Here is a 26,310-nt window from a genome sequence, read left to right on the forward strand (position 1 = left end):
GAGAATCAATATACAAAAGGAAGTTGCAACTCATTTAGAATGGAAGAATATGGGGGTCCTTTTACTAACATGCGCTGAAAAATGGCCCGCGCTGGTGTAGATGCATGTATTGGATGTGTGCAGGTCCACTTTTCAGCGTACCTGCAAAAAAGACCGTTCTTTTTGGCCAAAAATGGACATGCAGCAAAATAAAAATTGGCTCACATCCATTTTGGGCCTGAGACCTTACCACCACCCATTAACTTATCGGTAAGGTCTCACACGTTAGCTGAGCAGTAATGGTCTACGTGCATAGAATGACAATTACCGCCTGGTTTCCACCGCGTGTCGGAAAATAACAATTATTTTCCAGTGCACATAGCAGATGAACCTAAAAAATGAAATTTCCGCCTGGGCCACGCGGTAGCAGGGCAGTAACTCTGAATTGACGTGCATTGGGCATGCGTAGGGGCCTACGCGGCTTAGTAAAAGGGCCCCTATATTTTAATGTTTTGATATAAGGATATTGAATTATAAAAAAAAATGTTTGGTAATAAAAACAATTGGAAATAAGAACATTTTGGGCTAGACTTGGAATTCTTGCATGGTGTTTGAACTCTGATGGTATTACATTGTACTGGAATGTAACTCACCTTGAGGTCCTACTGAAAAAGGTGTGAGCTAAAACAAAATCCTCTCCCTTCCTGAAGACTGTGTTCAAAATCGTTGGTGCCAGAAGGAGATGTTCAGAGGATGAAGCAGATGAGAGGAAAAGAATCTTCTAGAAACATGACAGAAGATGAGATGCCACACTGCTACACCTGATTGGCCATGCCTCTTCCAGCAGTCCTGTGCAAAGAATTATCTGACCACTTGGGATGACCCCTCTCCACGTGGTTACATATAGGCTATCTGCTAATCAGACATAAAACTCTATGCACCTAACCACCGGGTATTTTGCAGGCTTTTGGGAACACAGGCAAACTTACAGTTTATTGCCACAAAATGTAGTGGACTTGCAAAAAATGCTGACCATCATCGGCTGAGTAGAGCCTCCTGTGTTTCTCCAAGAGAGAGAGAGAGAGAGAGAGAGAGAGAGAGAGAGAGAGGAGTACACAAATTTCAGAGCTTCTTTGACAGAGGAGGGAGGGGAGAATTTACAGTAATGTGTCACGTTTCCTGTGGGAAGAGTCAACCAGGTACTAAATTTACCTAGATTAAGAAAGAGGGGAGGGATGGGTGTGAAGCAGATAAAACAGCCTGGGGAAATGTCATAGAAATTGTTACCTGTACTATAAAGTCAAATTCAAGTCAGACTTTAATCCTGTCTTTCCTACAAGAATTTGAACTGCAGGTCCATAGATGCAAAAGGAAAAAACCATGATTAACCTGACTCAGACTGTAACCCTAGTTATTACTTCTGTGTTACATATTGTTGTTACTATTTTTGCATTTTTCCTGAAACAGCAAAGCTTTCTTCTGTCCATTCATTTGAGGGGATTATGAGAATTGAAGTGGCTGTAGAATTTGCAGGTGACTGTAGAAATGCTAAGCAAATTAAATTCTGGGAGGGATAAATTACCTTGTTTACATTCTCCTTCCCTTTGCCAGCTGTGGCCATGACACACTAATTGACTCTTGCACAAAGCTGATTTCTGTACCTTTGCTTCAATCCTATCCACCTTACTGAATAGACTGGATGGGCCCTTTCAGTCTTTATCACCTGTCCTCTAATGACACTATCAGGTTTATTTTTGAAAGAGATGGGCGTCCTTCTCTCAGGGTCACCCAAATTGGCATAATCGAAAGCCAATTTTGGGTGTCCCCAACTGCTTCTCGTCGCAGGGACGACCAATGTTCCCAGGGGCATGTCGGAGGCATAGTGAAGGCGGGACTGGGGCGTGCCTAACAGATGGGCGTCCTCGAGCGATAATGGAAAAAAAGAAGGGCGTTCCTGAAGAGCACTTGGGCGATTTTACTTGGTCCATTATTTCTTATGACCAAGCCTCAAAAAGGTGCCCGAACTGACCAGATGACCACTGGAGGGAATCGGGGATGACCTCCCCTGACTCCCCCAGTGGTCACTAACCACCTCCCACCCAAAAAAACAACTTTAAAATGAAATGTCATACTCAGGTCCATCGCAGCAGTGTGCAGGTCCCTGAGGGGGGGGGGGTATGTGTGTGTGTCAGCGGAGGCATAGTGAAGGCATGGACGTCCTTCTTTCAAACATTTTGGACGTCCTAAACTGCCCCCCCACACACATACACAGGGACAGCCAAATTTCAAGGGAGTGGAGTGGAGGAGTGGCCTAGTGGTTAGAGCACTGGTCTTGCAATCCAGAGGTGGCTGGTTCAAATCTCACTACTGCTATTTGTAATCCAAATAAATAAAAGGGGTGTCAAAGGCATGGACATCCTTCTCGCTGAAACATCTACATTTTGGACATCCTTCAACTGCCGTTGTAGGGACAGAGGCATAGCAAAGGACGTCCTTCACCCATACTCTAAAAAAAAAAAAAAAGACGTCCCTGACGAGCCCCTGGACTTGTATTTTTCTAAGATTGTAGACGGCTATTATACAAGCAGCTTGTCTGTATGTATGAAGCCGTCTTTGGCATGCGTAGAGCAGCCAATGCTCTGCATTGCTTCCCCACCTTAGGAAGGAAATCATGTGCAAATGAGCTAAGAGTGAGCAGCTCATTTGCATGCGATTTCCTTCATGCATGCCCGTTCCTTTCCGAATCGCTAAGGGATTGGTAAGAGAAGGGCTTTTTCTGTTCAGTTAGTGCATCAGTTAGTCCACTGCAGTGCCCCCTAGGGTGCCCGACTGGTGTCCTGCCATGTCAGGGGGACCAGTGCACTACGAATGCTGGCTCCTCCCACGACCAAAGGGCTTGCATTTGGTCGTTTCTGAGATGGGCATCCTTAGTTTCCATTATCATTGAAAATCAGAAACGACCAATTCTAAGTACGACCATCTCTACGGACGACCTAAATGTCAAGATTTGGGCGTCCCTGACTGTATTATCGAAACAAAAGATGGACATCCATCTTGTTTCGATAATACGGGTTTCCCCGCCCCTTCACCAGGACGTCCTGTGAGGATGTCCTCAGGAAAACTTGGGCGCCCCTTTCTATTATACCCCTCCACGACTCATGCTTCAAATCTGCATTAACTAAGAGTTCAATAAATACCGGGCACCAGGCTGTCATGACGCTTAAGAACTGAACGTGGTGCCTGAGATACTCGCTATATTTACATACACTTTAGGATACACAGAGGGGCATAATCGAAAGGGGCGCCCGAGTTTTCCTGAGGACGTCCTCGCAGGACGTCCTGGCGAAGGGGCGGGGAAACCTGTATTATTGAAACAAGATGGGCGTCCATCTTTCATTTCGATAATACGGTCGGGGACGCCCAAATCGTGAAATTTAGGTCAACCTTAGAGATGGTCGTCCTTAGAGATGGTCGTCAATAATGGAAACTAAGGACGCCCATCTCAGAATTGACCAAATCCAAGCCATTTGGTTGTGGGAGGAGCCAGCATTTGTAGTGCACTGGGGTCCCCTTGACATGCCAAGACACCAACCGGGCACCCTAGGGGGCACTGCAGTGGACTTCACAAATTGCTCCCAGGTGCATAGCTCCCTTACCTTGGGTGCTGAGCCCCACAAACCCCACTCCCCACAACTGTACACCACTACCATAGCCCTTATGGGTGAAGGAGGGCACCTACATTTGGGTACAGTGGGTTTCTGATGCGTTTTGAAGGGCTCACATTTACCATCACGAGTGTAACAGGTGGGGGGGTGGGCCTGGGTCCGCCTGCCTGAGGTGCACTGCAGTACCCACTAAAACTGCTCCAGGGACCTGCATATTGCTGTCATGGAGCTGGGTATGATATTTGAGGCTGGCATAGAGGCTGGAAAAAAAAGTTTTGAGCGTGGGAGGGGGTTAATGATCACTGGGAGAGTAAGGGGAGGTCATCCCCGATTCCCTCCGGTGGTCATCTGGTCATTTAGGGCACCTTTTTGAGGCTTGGTCGTAAGAAAAAAAGGACCAGGTAAAGTCATCCAAGTGTTTGTCAGGGACGCCCTTCTTTTTTCCATTATCGGTCGAGGACACCCATGTGTTAGGCACGCCCCGGTCCCGCCTTCACTACACCTCCACCACGCCCCCGTGAACTTTGGTCGTCCCCGTGACGGAAAGCAGTTGGGGATGCCCAAAATCGGTTTTCGATTACGCCGATTTGGGCGACCTTGTGAGAAGGACGCCCACCTTCCAATTTGTGTCGAAAGATGGGCATCCTTGTCTTTCGAAAAAAAAGCCTGTTGGTCTGACCCAGTATGGCTATTCTTCTGTTCTTCTATCCTGCAAATGACACAGTCAGAAGCTAATGGAGAGATGATGGAGCAATTGGTCTACGTGTGGCAGTTTCCAGATCTCCTGACCTGAAGAAAGTGTAGCTAGTGGCCTAGATTTAGAAAACATTTTGAGAGATGGAGCAGTGGCACAGTCTCATGTTGATCAGTTGATATTACAATATGTAGAACCCACTTAGCACTGTCGAGAAAAAGTAATTTGTAGACTTCATAAGTGGCTTAGCTCCTAACAGAACTATGATGAGTTAAAAGCCATTGTCAGGGTATATTGCAAGCACTTATAGCAACATGATTAATAAGCTTAAGCAGGAGGCTAGCAGATGCTGATTATGTATGCACAACCTCTGCCATCTGGTCCACTAATAGGAAAAGCTACTTGGGCATGACCACTTTGTTTGAACAGGCATTCTGCAGCCATCGCATGTCACTGATTTAAAGAAACTACTCCCCTAACAAGGCGCATATATGGTTTTAACCTCCACCTTAACCATATAACATATAGAAATCATTCATATGTTTTTTTATGTTTTTTATCGCCTCAGCAGTGCACATGACCAACTTCACTCTTTTATTGGACATTCAACAGCACCCAAATCCTCACTGGCGATAATATTTTATTAAACTGTTTCTTCATTTACTTATTTAACGGTTCATTTTACTTTTTAATCTCTAAGTTACTTATAAGCAATACTTAACTTGCACTGAACGGTCAGACCAGGGGTTCAACAATGCCCGACATGCATGTTTCGCCCTAAAAGGCTGTGTCAAGGGCTCCCCCTTAGCCGTTCTTAGTACCAGCCTCGCAATGTTTTCTTTCTGGATTTCCTCCTGCTAAGATCTTTAAAAAGTAAAATGAACAGTTAAATAAGTAAATGAAGAAACAGTTTAATAAAATATTATCACCAGTAATATTATCACCAGTGAGGATTCGGGTGCTATTGAATGTCCAATAAAAGAGTGAAGTTGGTCATGTGCACTGCTGAGGCGATAAAAAACATAAAAAACATATGAATGATTTCTATATGATATATGGTTAAGGTGGAGGTTAAAACCATATATGAGCCTTGTTAGGAGAGTAGTTACAGTTGAAGGGCTCTTAAAGGGAGAGTTAGTAGTGCCAAGTACGACTGATTTAAAGAAAGCCATAAGTTTGATCTCATTGCAAGAATTGTCAGTAGTGTTCATGAGAAGTCTGACCTGGATATAAGTAAAATTGTGAGTACAGTTACAGACAACACAAGCAACTTTAAAAAGCATTTAAAGAGTACATGAAGGTAGATTCTGATGACGATGACCATAGTTGTAATAAAGATGTCAGTGATACTGAGCAACTATCCCTGATTGACATCAGTGGGTTGCTAAACTTGTCTGCTGTCGGCAGTGATAGCACTGGGGCCTATGCTAATGTTAGCATGACACAGTTATCAAGACATGGCAGGTGTGTGTGTGTCATATGTTGAACCTTGTAGCGATAACAGATGCTGATCCAACAAAAGTTGGTAACTAGCATCACATTGCATTTGGAAAATGTCAAGCATTATGGAATGTTGCAATTCAAAGCACCAAATCATCAGATACAATATCTGATATTTGAACAGATGAATCAATCGTCTTACCATGACCAACTACATGGAATTCAACATTAACGTCTTTGTGAGCGATATTGCGGAAGGGCTGTCTGGTAAGGTTTGTCTCTTTGCGGATGATACTAAACTCTGCAACAGGGTGGACACCCTGGAGGGTGTGAATGACATGAGGAAGGACATAGCGAAGCTAGAGGAATGGACCGATATTTGACAACTAAGGTTTAATCCCAAAAAATGCAGGGTCATGCACTTGGGTTACAAAAATCCAAGGGAACAGTACAGTATAGGTGCTTCAGTGTGCGAAGGAAGAGCAGAACTTGGGGGTAATTGTGTCTGACGGCCTTAAAGCTTTCAAACAGGTAGAAAAAGCAACGGCCAAAGCCACAAGGATGCTTGGGTGCATAAAGAGAGGCATGACCAGCAGGAAAAAGGAGGTGATAGTGCCGTTGTATAAGTCTCTGGTAAGGCCTCATTTGGAGTACTGCATGCAGTTCTGGAGACCGCACCTACGGAAAGAGATAAACAGGATGGAGTCGGTCCAGAGGGAGGCTACGAAATTAGTAAGCAGTCTTGAATGCAAAAATTACAGGGACAGGCTTATGAACCTCAACATGTATACACTGGAAGAGAGGAGGGAGAGAGGAGACATGATAGAAACATTTAAATATCTCAAGGGCATTTATGTACAGGAAGAGAGCCTTTTTCAAATGAAGGAGAGCTCTGGAATGAGGGGGCTTATGATGAAGTTAAGAGGTAATAAGCTTAGGAGTAACCTAAGGAAGTACTATTTCACAGAAAGGGTGGTGGAGGCGGTGGAGCCTAGGACTGTTCCAGAATTTGAAAAGGCATGGGATAAGCATGTGGGATCGCTTAGGAACAGGAAGAATTAGGGGTTACAGAGGATGGGCAGACTGGATGGGTCATATGGCCTTTATCTACCGTCAGGCTTCTATGTTTCTATATGATGCAGTAGCTATACTGCTTAAGTTGAGTGATAAGCTAGTTAAAATGTGTGAAAATCTGGGTCTCATGAAATTTAGTCATGTGGCATTGGAATTTTTGAAAGAATATGCAAAAACAATGGAATCACTAGCACACTGTTCAGGTGAATTACAGAGAGACCGTGAACGTGGCTTATAGAATACCGCTAGGTGTAAATCAGATACACCTAGATTTTAGTCGCCATATATAGAATCTAGCCCTAACTGCTCGATACATGTTAGTAAAAACTTTAAAAGGTGCTTTTGTTGTGGTTTTCAAATACTGCAGGACAGGACTCATTGATAGAAAGGTACAGGTCAGGTCAGTGGCGGCCTCTGCCTTTCATTACAGCTGCTGCAGGGAAAAGAAAGCAATGTGCTGCATTTCTAGAAGGTTCCAAGCTGGCGACTTGCCATTTCCCTGTCAAAAAAATCAGCACTAGTATTACAAAACTCCTCTGTGTGTTGACCAACAGGACGGACACACACAATATTTAGTCCTAACGGTACAGTTTTTGTGGTGATAGTAGAGTTGTCCTCCTCTTAGAAATTAGTGTGTTATTTTGGAGGAAAATTAGCACTGGCACAAGGCTGTTGCCCCACGGCAAGTCAAATGTCTATCACTGTCTTTCCTGACGATTATGCAACTTCAGGTAGGAGGTGAAAAGCTGGCTGCTGAGTTTTTCATTGACACTGCGTGGGCAGTAATCAACTTACAGAGCAGGATAAGCTGCCTAGCATGCTACAGATAGCTTTCTATTTTAGGTTACAACACTGTTGGCGGAGAATGGGCTAAACCTTTAATTAATGAAAATACAGTGCAACTCAGTTTCATTATATGAAAGAACTTGAGTGGCATTTGTAGTTTATTTATTTGGATTTGGCTTACGCCTTTTCATTGAAAGCTCAAAGCAATGTAAATTCAGGTACAGTAGGTACCTCAAAAGACTTACGACCCCTATTTACTAAGCCATGGTAAAACGCAATGGCGTAGCCCACCCACTTTGGGCCCAGGCCTACCCAGTAGCCACAACCTATGATGTGGCTGGCAGGGACTCCCAAGCCCCACCAGCGGAAAACTCCCAACAACTGTCCCTCCTGCATACCTTGTAAACAGCAGGTCTTCACCTGCAGCAAGCAGTGACTGATACATACTGCTCGCACCAACCCCACAGCCTTCCCTCTGACGTATTCCTGCGTATGCGGAAACAGGAAGTTACATCAGTGGGAAGGCTGTGGGGCCAACATGAGCGGTGTGTATTAGTTGCTGCTCGCTGCCAGTGAAAATCTGCTATTTAAAAGGCATGCGGGAGAGGGGGGATGTTTGAGAGACCATATGGCATGCAGGTGATCGAAGAAGAGACCAAATCACCTGTGGGACGGGGCGGGGTTCTTCTGCCCACCCATCTTGGACCCAGGCCCACCCAAAATTGGGCGTCTGGCTACGCCCCTGGTAAAACGGTATGTTTGCTTACTATTCTACAGTAGAGAAATGTTTACATGGGATTCACACTAACCTATAATCCAGCTGTAAAGTTTGTTTTGGTTGCTGCCGCTGGAATATCATGTGTTCCCCACTGCAGCGATACAAAGGTAACAGACCCAAACTTTGACCTGCTATTTTTAAAAGGCTCAGGCCACCAAAATTAAATATATATATATATATATATATATATATATATATATATATATATATATATATATATATCCCCCCTCCCCTCTCACATATACTTCCCCAATCGTTTTAAAAGAAAGGAAGGACCTGTGGACCCATCCCCACCTCCCGGTCCTTCATAATAAAGTCCTGACCTCTCAACTCCTCCCCACACCCTGTACCAACAAATCAGTTCAATGGAGGGCCTTCCACTACAGACCCATGCTCCGGACCAGCACAGCTGTGTCCTACCTCCTCAGATGACTTCCTGTTGGAAAGTGAGGGGCCCATCAGGGTTCAGGCCAGACCTGCACCACCATGTTAAGAAAGGTAAGCATGGCAGGGGGCTCCTTTCCTGCCCAGTGCCCTTCAAACCTTGGCAGCCTTGCCATGCTTACCTTGCTTATCCCCAATCCCTTTAAAAACAAAAGAGTGCCTCCTACTGGCCCTCCTGGACTTTCTGCCTATCTAAGGGCCTTATATTCAGCCAGCAGTGATCTGAAGTTTGCTGATCGCTGCCAACGTTATCTCCAGAAATTCAAAGCTGGGCCATATCCTGACTCTGGCATTGAATTTTCGGGTATACAGAGCCAGTAAAAATATAGCCAGTTAAGTGCAATATTCAGCACTGGCTATGAAGAACCGCATAGAGATAGGAATTCTATTTATGTGGTCATATTTCTGCAGGTAATGACTTATTATTCATCCACAGATTTAAAAAAATCATAACAGTGCTTCGTAGGGCATATTTCTCCCCCACTAGGATATACAGAGGGGGTTGTATTTTATAATCCTGGACATTTTAACAGGGTGGATTACAGCTCCTTGGGGTAGTAGAAGCCAGCTATTGTTGGGGTTGGAAGGGTAAATGGTGGTGGTGGATGGGGTTATTATAGTTGCTCGTTGTTATATTATTACTTTCTGTTTGTGATTTATAAACAACAGTCGCTCAGAATATTGTTCCTTTTTATACTTTAATAAAAAAGATTTAAATATAAAATAAGTGTTCGAAGCCTCTGCAGATAAGATCAGAGCCTGCAGGGTCGGGGCAGAAACAGAACCCGCGTGGACCGGGCGGGGACAGAGACAGATCCCATGGGGATGGGGTGAGGATGGGAACAAACTTTGTCTCCATGTCATTCTCTACTCAGGACACATCCAGCCAGTCAGAGTTTCAGGATATCCGCAATGAATATGCGTGAGCTAAATGTGCTTGCACTAACAATATTGTTTGCAAATCTATCTCATGTTCAATACGGGTATCCAGAAAACCGTATGGGTTAGGTGTGACCTGAGAACTGGGCTGAGAACCATTGTTTGAAGGGAGCAAGTGTCACGCTCCTCCTCACCTCGCTCCGCTCTGTCCCATCGGGTCCTACTCCCGCGGCGGTGTTCCCCACCTCGCTCTTCTCCTTGCTAGGCCACGCACGCGGCTGGGCTGGCCTGGCGCTTCGGGCGGGTCTGGCCGTCGGGAGTAGAGCGCCAGCCATCTTAACTGAGCCAGTGCTCCAAGGGTTTCCCCAGGTCTTTCTTCGGGGTGCGGGGTTCGCATCTGGGATCCCTCATGCTGTGACACCGCTGTCTGCCAGCCTGCACAGTCCTGGAGCGTGGCTGTGTTTGCCCCGCCTCCTGCCACGACAGGATTGGAGTTCACTGCCGGACTCCGCCCCCTCTGGCGGATCATCCAATGGAGGGCTCTCTGTCTCAGCTGATTCTGTGGCTCCTGATGGTGGGGGCTATTTCTGGAGCATCTTCCCCTCACTTCTCTGCTTCGGCTTCCACTTCGGTAGGTTTGCTGTGTGCTCTGGTGTGTTTCTCTACTATCTTCGTTGCTGACTACCTCGGTGCTGACCATTGCCTGAACCCAGATACTCTCTGCCTGCTGCCTGCCTCTGACCACTGCTTGAACCCAGATTTCTCTCTGCCTGCGGCCGTCTGACCCCCGCCTGCATCCGGAAGTCCTGTCGGCTGCCTGCACCTGGGAGCTCAACCCTCGGGGAACGGTGGTCATCACAGGTGAAGCCTCAGGGTTACTCGGCTGCCCAGCAGAGCGCAGGTTCGAGTCTTCGCCTCACATACATGACAGCAAGATGGGGGATTTGGGGTATCTGGGGCTCACTGTGCTGTCAAAATAATATTTGATGGATGTAGGTCCATAAGAACATAAGATGTGGAGTGGAGGAGTGGCCTAGTGGTTAGGGGGGTGGACTTTGGTCCTGGGGAACTGAGGAACTGAGTTCAATTCCTGGCACAGGCAGCTCCTTGTGACTCTGGGCAAGTGACTTAACCCTCCATTGCCCCATTTAAGCCGCATTGAGCCTGCCATGAGTGGGAAAGCACAGGGTACAAATGTAACAACAAAAATATATATATATATATAGCCATACTAGGTCAGACCAATAGTCCATCTAGCCCAGTATCAGGTCACAAGTACATGGCAGAAACTGAAACAGTAGCAACCTACCATGCTACCAATCCCAGAGCAAGCAGTGGCTTCCCCCATGTCTGTCTCACTAGCAGTCTATGAACTTTTCCTGCAAACCTTTATTAAACCCAGATACACTAACCACTGTTACCACATCCTCCAGCAATGAGTTCCAGAGCATAACTATTCACTGAGTAAAAAAAATATTTCCTCCTATTTGTTTAAAACTATTTCCATGTAACTTAACTTCATTGAGTGTTCACTGGTCTTTGTACTTTTTGAAAGAGTACAATAATCGATTCACTTTTGCCTGTTCTACACCACTCAGGATTTTATAGACCTCAATCATATCCCCCCTCAGCCATCTCTTTTCCAAGCAGAAGAGGCCTAATCTCTTTAGCCTCTCCTTATATGAGAGGAGTTCCATCCCCAACCATTAGGCAAACTACTGGTGGTTGCCTAGGGCACCAGCTTGTGGGTGGCAGCAAAGAACAGTTATTTTCAAAGCCAAACAATAGTTTTGACAGCCACACAAACTCAGAGAAGTGTATACTTTTGCCTGCAGCTATAGAAATGATAAGTAGCAACAGTAGGAAGACTAGACAGTTTCTAAATAGTCCATTTGCCATTGTAAATAGCTTTTGGAAATTTCCCTTATTAGCCCATTATAAACCATAAAGCTGTATGTCTCTGTTGATCACCCCTCCCCTCACCTATCCACACCCATCCTGTTAGAATATCAATGATATGCTTTGATGTCCCCATGCATACTTCCTACCCACCCCCCTCCTCCCACCCTGTCAGACTGTCATAGTAATGCTTGAATGTTTTCACTTATATACACTGTCAGCTAGCACATTTGCTTATTTTCGATCTGAATAAGAAGGGCAACCTTCGAAAGCTAATCAAGAAATGTATTAAGTTATGTCCAATAAAAAAGGTATCATCTTATTTTCTTTTCCATGTTTTATTTTGTTTGATTTCTATTGATAACCTTATATTTACTGAAGAAAGTTTAAAATGTAGTTGTTTTTATAGGCTTGTTCTGGGAGCAATGCTGTTGGGATAATCATGACTCGAGTTCAATTGTTAAAATCTTGGAGGGTTGCTAGGTTGCTTGGAGCATCAAAGTCAATGGGGGTGAGGGAAGCTGAAGGTTTGCCTAGGGTACCTTCCACTGGCTCTGGATGCAGGGTTTGGAGTGGGGATGGTGGGTGGGGAGGTACTAGCCCACCAGAGTAATGTTTTTAGAGTGGAAGTTCTTGGAATTCTGGGCTGGACTTGTTTTTTTTTTTCCCTTGTCAGTGTAAGCCAATTTCTACTCGCATACTGACAGGAAGGGAAACATCTTATGCCCAATTAACTCTGGCATGTTAACACCGCGGCAATTTTCATGTCATTACTGTATTGGAATTAAAAGGCTTCTTCCACCTATTCTCAAAACATCACTGAAATTTAAGCACTGGGATGATGTGCACTAACTGTGAATTCTACAATGATGGCTGTGCTCAATGGCTGGTGTAAATTTTGCACCTCAGAGTTGCCAGATGTCGGAAAATTTACAGGCGCAGTTCACAACCAAAAGTAGCAAAGAACAGCTACCAGAGGAGCGGGGGGCAGAGTGTTCTCCTCAGAACTAGCTGAGGAACAGGGGAACGGGGTCACACTAGCCACAAGAGAAGCCAGTGTTTAAAAGCAGACCAGCGTGATGACCTCATCATTCACCTCACCTCCTATTGGTTAAATTTGGAGCTGGAATGAGGTTAGAAATGGACCAAGCCTCATTCTGGTTCCAAATTTGACATAGAGACAGAGCAATGGAAGTTTCAGTGATTTGTCTAAGTTCTCGATGAGCAACAGTGGGATTTGAATCATGACTTCCGTGGTTCTGTCCGCAGGACAAGCAGGCATAATATTCTCCCATTTTGGTGATTTATTTATTTATTTATTTATTTGTTGCATTTGTATCCCACATTTTCCCACCTCTTTGCAGGCTCAAAGTGGCTTACAATACATCATGAGTGGTGGATGAATTTTAGAAAATAAACATTTAGTATTACAGAAGGATCTTGGTCAGCATGATGATAATAAAACAAAGTAATAGTATACAAGCAGATATTATGAAACAGTTCTGAATATAAAGGGGCGAGTTGTGCATATTCACATTGGTTGATCTTTGTGGTACGCTTTATTAAAGAGATGGGTCTTCAGTAGTATGCTACTACTACTACTACTACTACTACTATTTAGCATTTCTATAGCGCTACAAGGCGTATGCAGCGCTGCACAAACATAGAAGAAAGACAGTCCCTGCTCAAAGAGCTTACAATCTAATAGACAAAAAATAAATAAAGTAATCAAATCAATTAATGTGAACGGGAAGGAAGAGAGGAGGGTAGGTGGAGGCGAGTGGCTACGAGTCAAAAGCAATGTTAAAGAGGTGGGCTTTCAGTCTAGATTTAAAGGTGGCCAAGGATGGGGCAAGACGTAGGGGCTCAGGAAGTTTATTCCATGTGAGTTTATCTTGTCGGGCAGACTGGGTGGACCGTGCAGGTCTTTTTCTGCCAATTATAGTATGCAGAAGTTCGTTCTTTCGTAGATCGATTTCAAGCTGCGCGGCAATGCGTTCCATAATTGTGTGCTCAGGTAGGTAAAGTTTGACACATGCATTAGTTTGTATTTCATACCTTTACAGTTGGGGAAGTGCAAATCAAGGAATGTGCGGGATGATCTTTTGGCATTCCTAGGTGGTAGGTCTATCAGGTCTGACATGTAAACTGGTGCGTCACCATGGATAATTTTGTGAACTAGTGAGCATATTTTGAACGTGATGCGTTCCTTAAGTGGGAGCCAGTGTAATTTTTCTCGTAAGGGCTTAGCACTTTCAAATTTTGTTTTGCCAAATATGAGTCTAGCTGCAGTGTTCTGGGCTGTTTGAAGTTTCTTGATTATTTGTTCTTTGCAGCTGGCATATAGTGCGTTACAATAGTCTAAATGACTGAGCACTATTGATTGTACCAGGTTGCGGAAAACACTCCTTGGGAAGAAAGGCCTTATTCTTTTTAATTTCCACATTGAGTGGAACATCTTCTTGGTTGTGTTTTTCGCGTGGTTCTCTAGTGTTAGGTGTCGATCAATGGTGACTCCAAGAATTTTTAGGGTTTCTGAATTAGGAAGGTTTACAGTTGGTGTGTTAATGGCGGTGAATTTCATCCACAAAGCCAGATGGTATCCCAGAATCTCACCTGGGGGTCTTCTCTTTCAGCCCCCTCAGCATCACAGGGCCCTCACTACAGATGCTTCCATGGTTGGTTGGGTGCTCACCTAAATGGTCATCACACACAGGGTTCTTGGTCCCCATGGGACCAAATTGTGAGCAATCTGAAACACCCCCAGAACTTTATAAGACTTCCAACTCCAGAGCATGGCCACTGGAATGCCCCAAAACTGTGCCAAAAGTTGCAATCTGCGACTGGTAAAAAGTGCCCATGGCCAACGACAACAAAAAAAAGCCACCCAATCCTGCTGGAAAACCACAGTATTGGCAACTCTGGCCTAACTGTAGGCAGTAAGATGTATAAATGCTAGTATTTTATAACCTGTGCTCATATCTGCCTGACATGACTCCAACTCACTCATACCCCTCCCAGGTCCATGCTCCCTCAAAGTTACACCCTCTGAAATTTGAGCATGCAACTTATAGAATAGTGACTAAGGGCAATTACATGCATAACTACTAATTACCCACCAATTAAGTCCAATTATAGCCTATTATTGCTCATTAATAGCAATTATCAGCGTATTATTAAATTAAGCTATGGCACAACTGATCTATGAAAATTTCTGCATTAGTTGCAAATTTGGGCATAGGATGTTTGTGCTAAATCTCAGCATCTTGTTCTTGTGTACTGCTTATCACAGCAGTCCTTTAATGGTTAATGAGGGGGTGGGAGGGGGATAAGCATTGTTTACCAGTAGACAACCTGCCATTCTTTTCTTTATGTTTTTACAACCACACATACGGTGACTATTGTAAGACTTGCTCATGATTTGCCAGAACGTGTCAGGAAAGTTTTGTGCACAGTTGAAAGAAAGCTAGGAGTTTTCAAGACGAGGAGGCATCCGGTTTCCTCAGGGGGTGGGAACTGAGCTGTAAGGTGTTGAGTTTCCTGGTCATGTTCCTTTCCTTGCTTGTACACACAGCTTTCAGTACTAGCCCAGTAACACAATGTTTTCTATACATGAGCAGAGACAGTGCCAGCAGAAAACCTGACAGCAAGACCAGGGCCAGCAAAATGTCAAGGAAGAAGGGGTTTCGGAGGAGCTGGTTGGCTTTGACCCTGCTTGTGGTCCTCGTTTTCCTTATTGGATTTCTCATTGGTAAGTTCAAAACATGACCTTTTTCTGTTTCTGTGCAGCATACAAAATTACTCTTTGGGCAGCTAGGCTAGCTTCACACTGTCTCGTGACATGCTTCCCAGGCGGCTGGATTTGGCTGAAAGGGCAAAGGCAGAAATGAGTATTGCAGCACAGTCCTGCAGTTCTGCATATGGTTCTGAGCAGCCTGTAGAAGGGCGAACCTGCAGGAAGTGTCCTAGTTGCGTTTAATAAGCGAGAGCCTGGGAGAATGACTTGAGGGTGAGACGGCACTGTTTACAACGTAAATAAAAAATCTGCCATTTCTCCTGCAGACTCTAGGTAAGTCTGCATCTCTGCTCCAGGAATCCAAAACAGAAAACCACCTGGTTCTCTTTGGTTTCGCATTAGTTTGCACATCCCTAATGGTTAATTAATCCTAGCAGAGGACTGTTAACAAGTTTTAGATAATTCAATTACCATTTAATCTGTTTTATGTAGAATCTGCAGTTGCTTCTATTTGTACATTATGGAGACAATAGTCTGTGAAGTTTCACTCCAACTACAATGAATCCAATTGAATTGGAGTGCCTAGGATTATAGAAACAGAGAAAATGATGACAGAAAAAAACATGTTGCTTATTCAGTCTGCCCACCCAAACCATCCAAACTCCTCCTCCCTCAGCAAGGCTTGAGTGAAAGTTGCCAGATGGGTCGGTTTCCCACCCAATTGGGCTGGTTTTTAAGAGAGGATGGGGGAAATTTTCAAAGGCTGCGGGCTCTGGGAAATTGGGCTTCTTTTTCGCTGCAGCTGTGCGGGTTTGGGCACTTTTCTGGGGCTTCTATTGGTCCAATTTGGTCCAATAGAAGCTTTTCCGGGGCGGGGTTGACATCTGGGGTGGGGTTAATGATGTCAGAGGTGACGTCAGGGGCGGGGTTGATGATATTGGAGGCGGGTTGATGACGTTGGAGGCGGGGCTTGACTTTGGGCGAGTTTAGGGCTGATTTTGGGTGGGGAAAATTTTTCCCCATTTGGCATAGCCAACCCTCCAATTTTGGGGGGGGGGGGGGGCAAGGGTGGACTGGGGAGGCAATGCATTTTGTCTCCCACCCCTGCATTAAAAATATTACATTTGCTGGTGGTGGGGATGCTAAAGCCCTGCCAGCCAGTATAGAGCAGGCTGGCAGCGTGCCTTCAGCCGCCGGTGCCAGGATTCCTCGTGCATACTTAGTTCTTGAGTGAACTGAAAATGCGCGAGGAATCCCAGCATTGATGACTGAAGGCATGCCGCTGGCTTGATCCTTACTGTAGCAGCATGAGGAAGAGGGGAGCAGCTCGGCAGCAAATATCTTTGGCTGGCAGGGCTTCAGCATCCCCACCAGCCGTTTGACAGGTGCTGCAGGTTTGGAGGGAGCCTCAGCCCAAAGTGGGAGGAGGCCTGGGCCCCCCCCAAGGACCCCCGCAGCTGTGCCACTGAAAAACACCCCTATGCTTTCTTATTTTCTGATATTGTTCTCTTTTCCAGCACCTCCACCGTAGGGCTGTTGCATGAGTCCACTACCCTGTCTACAAAGAAATATTCCCTTATGAGTCTGTCTCCTTTCACCTTTGTAACCTCTCACAGCAGAGCCTCCATGCCTTTGGAAAAAGCCAAACACCTATGTATTTTTCTTTTGGAGTTATTTAAGGGAAAATTATATAAATGAGGTGCTGGCATTTCCATAGCCATTTTGCACATTCCCCCTAATATTCAAACCCATTTAGCCTGCCAGGAATGGCACCTGGCCAATTAAATGGTACTTAGCTGGTTATATGGTGATATTCAACAGGAGATAAACAGCTGTCTCCTGCTGAATATTGAAGAAACAAAAAAGCAACACTGGGCCTTCAGGATTGAGATGATCAAAGTCTCTTGTTCATTAACTGATGGATAGACCTGACACGGGCCGTGTTTCGGCGCACTGGTGCCTGCCTCAGGGGTCAGCTAATCCTGATCAAAAAATAGAGTCTCAATTGCTATTTGGCGGTTTTTTTTAGACTGACAGCATTGTCGTATGCTGATTACGCTCTCGGAGCAATTGAGACTCGATTCCATATCAAAGGTGCTACACTGTGACAGTACCACCTACAATTTTTTGATCAGGATTAGCTGACCCCTGAGGCAGGCACCAGTGCACCGAAACAGCCTGTGTCGGGTCTATCCGTAAATAAACAAGAGACTTTGATCATCTCAATCCTGAAGGCCCAGTGTTGCTTTTTTGTTTCTGTATTATTTTGTATGCTGTTTTACCCTCTCTTTTGTGTCTGTGGTCCTACTGAATATTGCCAGTTAGTGCCTAGCAGATAGCTGGTTATCATATCACTGATTTTCGGTGCATCGCTGGCTAAGTTTGTCGGCCAAATTTGGCCACGTCAATAGCAGGCCTCTCTCTGGCTGGTTCCAACTTAACTGGCCAGCTCTGAATATCGGCTTGGCTGGTTAAGTTGGAAGTGGCCAAAAATAAACCAGATATTCAATGCCATCACCCGAAACGGCCCGGCATTGATTATACAGTCTCAGTGCTGACCGTGGGAGGCAACCCGACTGAATGTCGGCCTCATTAATGCTTGGAATAATGGAATTTAATCCTGTATGGTCACACAAAACAAACCAAAGAATGGAGGAAGCCAACCAAAATGTTCAGAAGACCAGTTCAAAATAAACCCAACAAGGCCTGTGTTTTGACAGATATAATCTTCGTCAGGGGTATCAATAAAAACAAATAAATATAAATAAATAAAACATGAATACAAATAAAATAATCACAAAACAGACAATGACCGCATCTAAATTACATGCAAATCAGTTGTTGAGATATAATACATCAAATACCTTTCAGGTCAGCAAGTAGTATCTTGTCATTTATAGATTGTAATAACAGCAAACCTCCTTTTTTATGACATGTGGAGGGGCATAATCGAATGGGGCGCCCATGTTTTCCTGAGGACGTCCTCGCAGGACGTCCTCGCGAAGGGGCGGGGAAACCCGTATTATCGAAACAAGATGGGCGTCCATCTTTTGTTTCGATAATACGGTCGTGGACACTCAAATCTCAATATTTAGGTCGTCCTTAGAGATGGTCGTCCCCCGTTTTCAGTGATAATGGAAACCAAGGATGACCATCTCAGAAACAACCAAATCCAAGCTATTTGGTCGTGGGAGGAGACAGCATTCGTAGTGCACTGGTCCACCTGACATGTCAGGACACCAACCGGGCACCCTAGGGGACACTGCAGTGGACTTCAGAAATTGCTTCCAGGTGCATAGCTCCCTTTCCTTGGGTGCTGAGCCCCCCCAACCCCCCCAAAAAAAAAAACCACTACCCACAACTGTACACCACTACCATAGCCCTAAGGGGTGAAGGGGGGCACCTACGTGTGGGTACAGTGGGTTTGTGGTGGGTTTTGAAGGGCTCACATTTACCACCACAAGTGTAACAGGTAAGGGGGGATGGGCCTGGGTCCGCCTGCCTGAAGTGTACTGCACCCACTAAATCTGCTCCAGGGACCTACATACTGCTGTCAGGGAGCTGGGTATGACATTTGAGGCTGGCATAGAGGCTGGCAAAAATATTTTAAATGGTTTTTTTTAGGGTGGGAGGGGGTTAGTGACCACTGGGGGAGTAAGGGGAGGTCATCCCCAATTCCCTCCGGTGGTCATCTGGTCAGTTCAGGCACTTTTTTGAGGCTTGGTCGCAAGAAAAAATGGACCAGGTAAAGTCGTCCAAGGGCTCGTCAGTGACGCCCTTCTTTTTTCCATTATCGGCCGAGGACACCCATGTGTTAAGCACGCCCCAGTCCCGCCTTCGCTATGCTTCCGACACACCCCCATGAACTTTGGTCATCCCCGTGATGGAAAGCAGTTGAGGACGCCCAAAATCGGCTTTCGGTTATGCCGATTTGGGCGACCCTGGGAGAAAGATGCCCATCTTGCGATTTGTGTCGAAAGATGGGCGCCCTTCTCTTTCGAAAATAAGCCTGCTAGTAACATAGTAAATGACGGCAGATAAAGACCTGTATGGTCCATCCAGTCTGCCCAACAAGATAAACTCATTTTACATGGTATGCGATACTTTATATGTATACCCGAGTTTGCTTTGTCCTTGCCTTTCTCAGGGCACAGACCGTAGAAGTCTGCCCAGCTCCCGTTTTGTTTCTCAATTACCAGTGTCACTACCCTATCTTTGCTAAGATTCTACGGAACCATTCCTACTAAACAGGATTCCTTTGTGTTTATCCCACGCGTGTTTGAATTCAATTACCGTTTTCATCTCCACCACCTCCCATGGGAGGGCATTCCACATATCCACCAACCTCTCTGTGAAAAAAATACTTCCTGACATTAGTCCTGAGTCCGCCCCCCTTCAACCTCAATTTATGTCCTCTAGTTCTACCACCTTCCCGTCTCCAGAAAAGGTTCATTTGCGGATTAATATCTTTCAAATATTTGAACATCTGTATCATATTACCCCTGTTTCTCCTTTCCTCCAAGGTATACATGTTCAGGTCAGCAAGTCTCTCCTCTTATGGTTTGCAATGCAAGTCCCGTACCATTTTTGTGAGTTTTCTTTGCACAGCTTCCAGTCTTTTTACATCTTTAGCAAGATACGGCCTCCAAAACTGAATACAATACTTCAAGTGGGGCCTCACCAAAACTTGTAGAGGGGCATCAACACCTCCTTTCTTCTGCTGGTTATGCTCCTCTCTACGCAGCCTAGCATCCTTCTGGCCACGGCCATCGCCTTGTCACATTGCTTCTTCACCTTTAGATCCTCAGACACCAACACCCCAAGGTCTCTTTCCTGAGTCGAGTTTACTAATCTCTCCCCTCCTATCTGGTATCTCTCTTTTGGGTTTTCGCACCCCAAGTGCATCACTCTACACTTCTTGGCATTCAATTTTAACTTTATCAAATCCTCTGGGGTATACACACTTATCGGTTTCTCAATAAATTAGTATTAATACAATCCAGAAACCAGAAATTCTATCATCACTTTAAAAAAAAAACACTTTTATGCTAAATGTTGCTCAGTAACTGGGTTGCCACTTGAACTGACTGGCAGTTCTGAATTTGTGTCATACCCCATCAGCCATCATAGCACCAAAACCACCTACCTCCCTTATATCTATTAAATAAAGTGATTCTAACTAAACTACCACATCTTAATCTACTACATCAACTGTACTCAGTTAGATCAGTTATCTTCTATAGAGATGGCTGTGGGTGCCGTGACGTTCGGTGGCAGCCCAGTGTGAGTGGTGAAAAAAACTGATAAGGCTGTGGTTAAAATAATGGTTCCCTTCCAGCTATTCTAGTTCCCGACATGCTGGCATGTTTCGCTTATCTTGCTTCGTCAGGGGAACATTAATCTGCAGTAGGAACTGCTCTCTCAACCTCCCAACCGGCAAGAGAACGCTGGTACATGCGCATAGAATATGATATGAGCGTAAATTCTAATTATTGTGAATTAGTCCTGTTAATTGGTTGTTATCACTATCTAACTTTGCACATAAGGCAATGGAGAGTTAAGTGTAGAGGTGTGCGCAGAGAGGGGGACAACAGGAAGCCCACAGATCTCCACGAGGATGGAGACAAAAAAAGTCTTTACTACCACTGTGGGAATGGGAGGGGACAGATCAGAAGTGAATGGGGACAGTGAATGGGGTCAGGAAGGGAAGGGGACCATGTTATGTCCACTTGCACACCTCAAATCGGAAATCTGACACTTCAGTTTAAAAAAAATCAAAAGAGGAGCTTTCCTTGATGAAAAAATATTAGATATTGGATTAAGCTTGTGCCCACTGTGCCTGAATGTAGCTCACCTTGAGCTACTACTGAATAAAGCATGAGCCATAAAAAGTATGAGATATTGGATTAAGCTCATGCCTTTGTTTACCCTCCTTTGCCCCTTAGGAGGGGAAACACTTCATCCCTCAGAGGTAAACTCCTCAGCTGGAATAAGAGAGACAATCGAGACTTAGTTTAGGCGCAACCAAATAAAATCTTTATTGGTATTTCTCTAAGCCAATACAAAAGTGATTATCCCTCTCGAGCAGAGTTGGCACACAGCCAACAAGACGTTCAGGCTGAGCTATAAGGCTACTCAGATTGGCTTTCTCATTCTGTACTTATATACTGTTATAAGTTTAATTTCTTCTAAAACATGTGATTTCTCTTATTCTAACTTATTGTACATATAAGGGAATTTCCTGGTTTCTTTCATTACACACAGGACTTTTTTTGAGGGGGTACTGAGTATCGGCACTTTTTCCATTGTCTGCTAAAATTCACCTATGGACCCCAAGTTTTAATGAAAGAGCTCAGGCTCAACACACCAATTCTGCCTTGTCATAGATTCTGTGACTGGTTGCAGGGGGCCTGGCCATTGTGGGGTGGGTCCATCAGTGATCACCCCACTCCTGAAGGGTGGCCTAGCATTTGAGTACCGGCACCCTTTTTTGCTAGGAAAAAAAAACACACATCGATGACACATATGTGGTTACATTCTGTTACTTTTTCTCAGTATACAAAAATGGCCATTTGCTTTATTCTACCATTCTCTCCTGCTTCTGTTCAGATGCACACCTCGTGTTCATTAGCTAATGCCTTATCTGTAAAGCGTGATCACATCATGCAGCAACAGCAAACAAGTTGCATGAAACACTTGGCTGCTTCTTCTCTAAACACTTATCCGTGGAGGGGAACATCTCCTCCTTTGGAGGGTCCTCAGTCTCACCATCAAGGTCATATCAAGTTTTTCCCAGCCATACATGGGCCGCATAGCTTCAGTTCCTCATGTGTTTTTCTCCTCATGTGATTTAGAAGAAGTACATAACAATATTTGCTATTTACTGATAATCAAGCCTCATGCACTCTGTATACAGGCCTCAGTAGAGAGAAATGAAACTTATGCTGAAGACAGCAGTTCTGAGTGCTTGCAGGCCAGGCCTGCAGACCAAGCATAGGGAGGAATATTTACTTTATTTGTGTAGTAGCTCAAGGTGAGCTACATTTAGGTACAGTGGGCATGAGCTTAATCTAATATCTAATAAATTTTTTGGCAGATACAATAAGTGATATGGTACTGCTTTGTTCTTGTTATTTGTATCTTCTGCAGGTTTCATAAAATGCTATTCTTGATTTTTGGCATGTTTCTGTGTTGGCTTAGGGAGGGGGTTGAAAGGAGGAAGGATGAAAGAGTTCCCATGCAATGTGTCTTTAGTTTTTATCTGTGTTCCCAAAAACAGTAGAAAAAGATCACACTTAACATACACACAAACCAATAATCCTCAGTTGGGCTGGCTGGGAATGTTTTAATCCCTTTATAAACAGTGACTTCTTTCCTCACAAAAACCACGGCTAAAAGGCCTCCCTTCCCTCCCTCCCCCCCTCAAACTAATATTTGTTTTTCCATGAAGACAATTTTCCATCTTGAGCTACTACTGAAAAAGGTGTGAGCAAAAAAAATGGAAATAAAATCTCATTCTGCATCTCTGCCTTTTACCCACTGCCACTTCTGCAATGTCTGATTGTCATTTCCTGTAGCCAGTTTAAAAGTGGGGTTTTGCGTTCCTTAGATCAGTCAAGGCTAAAGGATAATGTGGAGACAAATTAGAAGCAGCTATTATTGCTTAAAACTTTTTCCGAATGGGTTTCAGGATGGTTTGCAAAATCCACTGAAGGGAAAGCGTCTGCACTTGCTGATAATAAGAATGTGAGAAATCAGCTTTTGTCTGAAATGAAGGCAGAAAACATCAGACACTTCCTCCGGTAAGGCCTGTCTTAATTGGAAACCTGTGCGGTACCTGTAACTTTACTCGGGCCTTCATCTGCTCTCTCCTTTCTTGCTCTAAATATTCCAGTTTCCCTAATGTTTCCCTCCTGAGGACTCTGTGTGTCCCGCAAACGGGTTGCCTTGGTTAATGTTTTTTTTCTATGGTTAATTAAACAAAAATGAAAGCATAAGAATTATTCATTATAGTATTCAAGTAGATTTGTATAGTAACCACCTCTGTTAAAATGTATCTGTAAGGGTGGGCCTTCAGAGAGGGCAAAGAAGTATTAAAGCTTTATCAGATGGGTAAGATGTTATTTTTTGCTATCTTTTACTATGTTAGTACATACACTGTACCACTGTATTCTATGAAAAAGATCACTAAGAACGTTATTACTACTACTACTACTACTTAACATTTCTAAAGCGCTACTAGGGTTACGCAGCGCTGTACAGTTTAACATAGAAGGACGGTCCCTGCTCAAGGAGCTTACAATCTAAAGGACAAATGTACAGACAGACAAATAGGGGCAGTCAAATTGGGCAGTCTAGATTTCCTGAATAGGTATAAAGGTTTGGTGCTGAAAGCAACATTGAAGAGGTGGGCTTTGAGTAAAGATTTGAAGATGGGTAAGGAGGGGGCTTGGTGTACTGGCTCAGGAAGTTTATTCCAGGCATAGGGTGAGGCCAGGCAGAAAGGGGGGAGTCTGGAGTTGGGGGTGGTGGAGAAGGGTACTGAGAGGAGGGATTTGTCCTGTGAGCAGAGGTTTCGGGTGGGAACGTAAGGGGAGATGAGGGTAGAGAGGTAATGAGGTAATGAGGTAATGAGTGCATTTGTAGGTAAGAAGGAGAAGCTTGAATAGTATGCGGTATCTGATCGGAAGCCAAAACTAAAAGGTAGAGGGGCTGGGAGGGTATTTTTTTTTAAGCTGGACCACCAGGGATTCGACAGAGAACGCTGGGGGGGGGGGGGGGGGGGGAAGTTGGGGTGGGCTGGAGGTCTGCCGGACCTCCAGCCCCCCTCCCCCATCGCTCGCTGGGAGGGGGGGTTGGCCGGCGACCACTGGACCACCAGGGACCATTTTCTGGGGGTTTGGGGGGGCTGGAGACCCACCGAATCTCCAGTCCTCCCTGAACCTGGGGGGGGGGTCGTTGGGGGGGTCGTTGGGGGGGACCGGAGGTCCGCCGGACCTCCAGCCCCCTGTTGGCAGGTTTGCTTTGGGGGGGAACGGGGGCCTGCCAGTATGCAACTGAACCAGCAGCAGCAGCAGCGAAAAACCAAAATACAGCAGTCGTGGGACCTTCCTGCACATACCAGCGGCTGCCGGTCTTTCCTCTTCCGACGTCACGTTTTGTTCTGTGCAGAGCCGGCAGGCTCAGGTATGTACTGGAAGGTCCCACGACTGCTGTATTTTGGTTTGTTGCTACTGCTGCTGGTTCGAAAAAGCAGCAATAGCAGTGGGGGTGCCAGGGGGCAGATGCTGATGGAAGTGGAGAGATGAGAAGCTGAATGTAAGTAGAGAGGAGAGGAAGGACAGATGCTGGAATGGATGGAAGTGGGGTGGAGAGAGAGAGAGGAGGGCCAATTCTGGATGGAAGTGGGGTGGGGAGGGGGGCAGACGCTGGATGGAAGTGGGATGTAGAGAGAGGGGGCAGACGCTGGATTGAAGTGGAGTAGGGAGAAAGAAGGGACAGACACTGGATGGAAGTGAGGTGAAGAGAGTGGGGGGCAGACACTGGATGGAAGTGGGATAGAGAGATGGGGTGCAGACCATAGGAAGTGGTGTGGAGAGAGGGGACAAATGCTAGACGGAAGAGGACAGAGTGGGGGCAGATGCAGGATGGAAGTGGGGTGGAGAGAGGGGGTGAGGAGAATGAGGGGAAGATGCTGGATGGAAGTGGAGAGAGAAAGTGAGCACATGCTGGACTGGGGGGGGGGGGGGGTGGAGAAAGAGGACCGATTCTAGATGAGGGGAAAGGATAGAGTTAGTGAGATCCTGGTGGAATAGAAGGAAGTGAAATAGGAGAGCTGGGTGAGTGAAAGAGGTGGCAAGCTGTAGCTAGACACAATGAAAAGAGGGAAATTGAGGACTGACTAGTAAGAGAGAATAATAAATTGAAGAAAGCTGAAAGGAAAAGGAGGAGAGAAAAATGACAAACGGACAGGAAATCCTGGCAGGAGAGTTAAGAGAAGATGAGGAAAGCAGAAACTAGAGACTGGGATGAACACAATTGGAAAAAAGCAAATGTAGAAAAAAATGCCATGTATAACTTATACTATAAACCATGCTCACACTGCTCCCCTGTGTAGTTTGCCCCCTTACAAATTCACACTATCCAAGATGTGTGAATATTTACAGAATAGCGCTTAGGCAGAATATTGACATATATGTCCATGGGTGTGCACATACACACATATATGTTATTATTCTAAACATTTGCAAGTGTAATGCATTCATGCATATCAGCAGCTGTGTTATAAAATTACAAGAGGACCTTACGAGACTGGGAGACTGGGCATCTAAATGGCAGATGATGTTTAATATGAGCAAGTGCAAAGTGATGCATGTGGGAAAGAGGAACCCGAATTATAGCTACGTCATGCAAGGTTCCACGTTAGGAGTCACCGCCCAGGAAAGGGATCTAGGCGTCATTGTTGATGATACGTTGAAACCCTCTGCTCAGTGTGCGGTGGCAGCTAAGAAAGCAAATAGTATATTAGGTATTATTAGGAAAGGAATGGAAAACAAAAATGAGGATGTTATAATGCCTTTGTATCGCTCCATGGTGTGACCGCACCTCGAATATTGTGTTCAATTCCAGTCGCCACATCTCAAAAAAGATATAGTGGAATTAGAAAAGGTGCAGAGAAGGGCGATGAAAATGATAAAGGGGATGGGACAGCTTCCCTATGAGGAAAGGTTAAAGCGGTCAGGGCTCTTCAGCTTGGAGAAAAGACGGTTGAGGGGAGATATGATAGAGGTCTATAAAATAATGAGTGGAGTGGAACGGGTAGACGTGAAGCATCTGATTACTCTTTCCAAAAATACTAGGACTAGGGGGCATGCAATGAAGCTACAAAGTAGTAAATTTAAAATAAATCAGAGAAAAATTTTTCTTCACTCAACGT

The 26,310-nt window shown here is 45.0% G+C and overlaps 1 protein-coding gene across 2 annotated transcripts in view; it reads left to right on the plus strand.

Annotated features, from left to right (window-relative positions):
• Window positions 1-26,310, plus strand: part of LOC115468446 (N-acetylated-alpha-linked acidic dipeptidase 2-like) — a 128,065-nt gene that overhangs the window by 1,606 nt on the left and 100,149 nt on the right. Inside the window, exons 2-3 of one of the 2 annotated variants that reach the window (XM_030200165.1) lie at window positions 15,259-15,389; window positions 23,065-23,176. In XM_030200165.1, the coding sequence (XP_030056025.1) occupies window positions 15,259-15,389; window positions 23,065-23,176 (243 nt within the window). Of the gene's footprint in view, window positions 1-15,098; window positions 15,390-23,064; window positions 23,177-26,310 lie in introns of those variants that run through there. The other variant, XM_030200164.1, reaches the window with a different exon arrangement.

The sequence above is a fragment of the Microcaecilia unicolor genome, chromosome 4, assembly GCF_901765095.1.
Source record: "Microcaecilia unicolor chromosome 4, aMicUni1.1, whole genome shotgun sequence".
Lineage (NCBI taxonomy): Eukaryota > Metazoa > Chordata > Amphibia > Gymnophiona > Siphonopidae > Microcaecilia > Microcaecilia unicolor.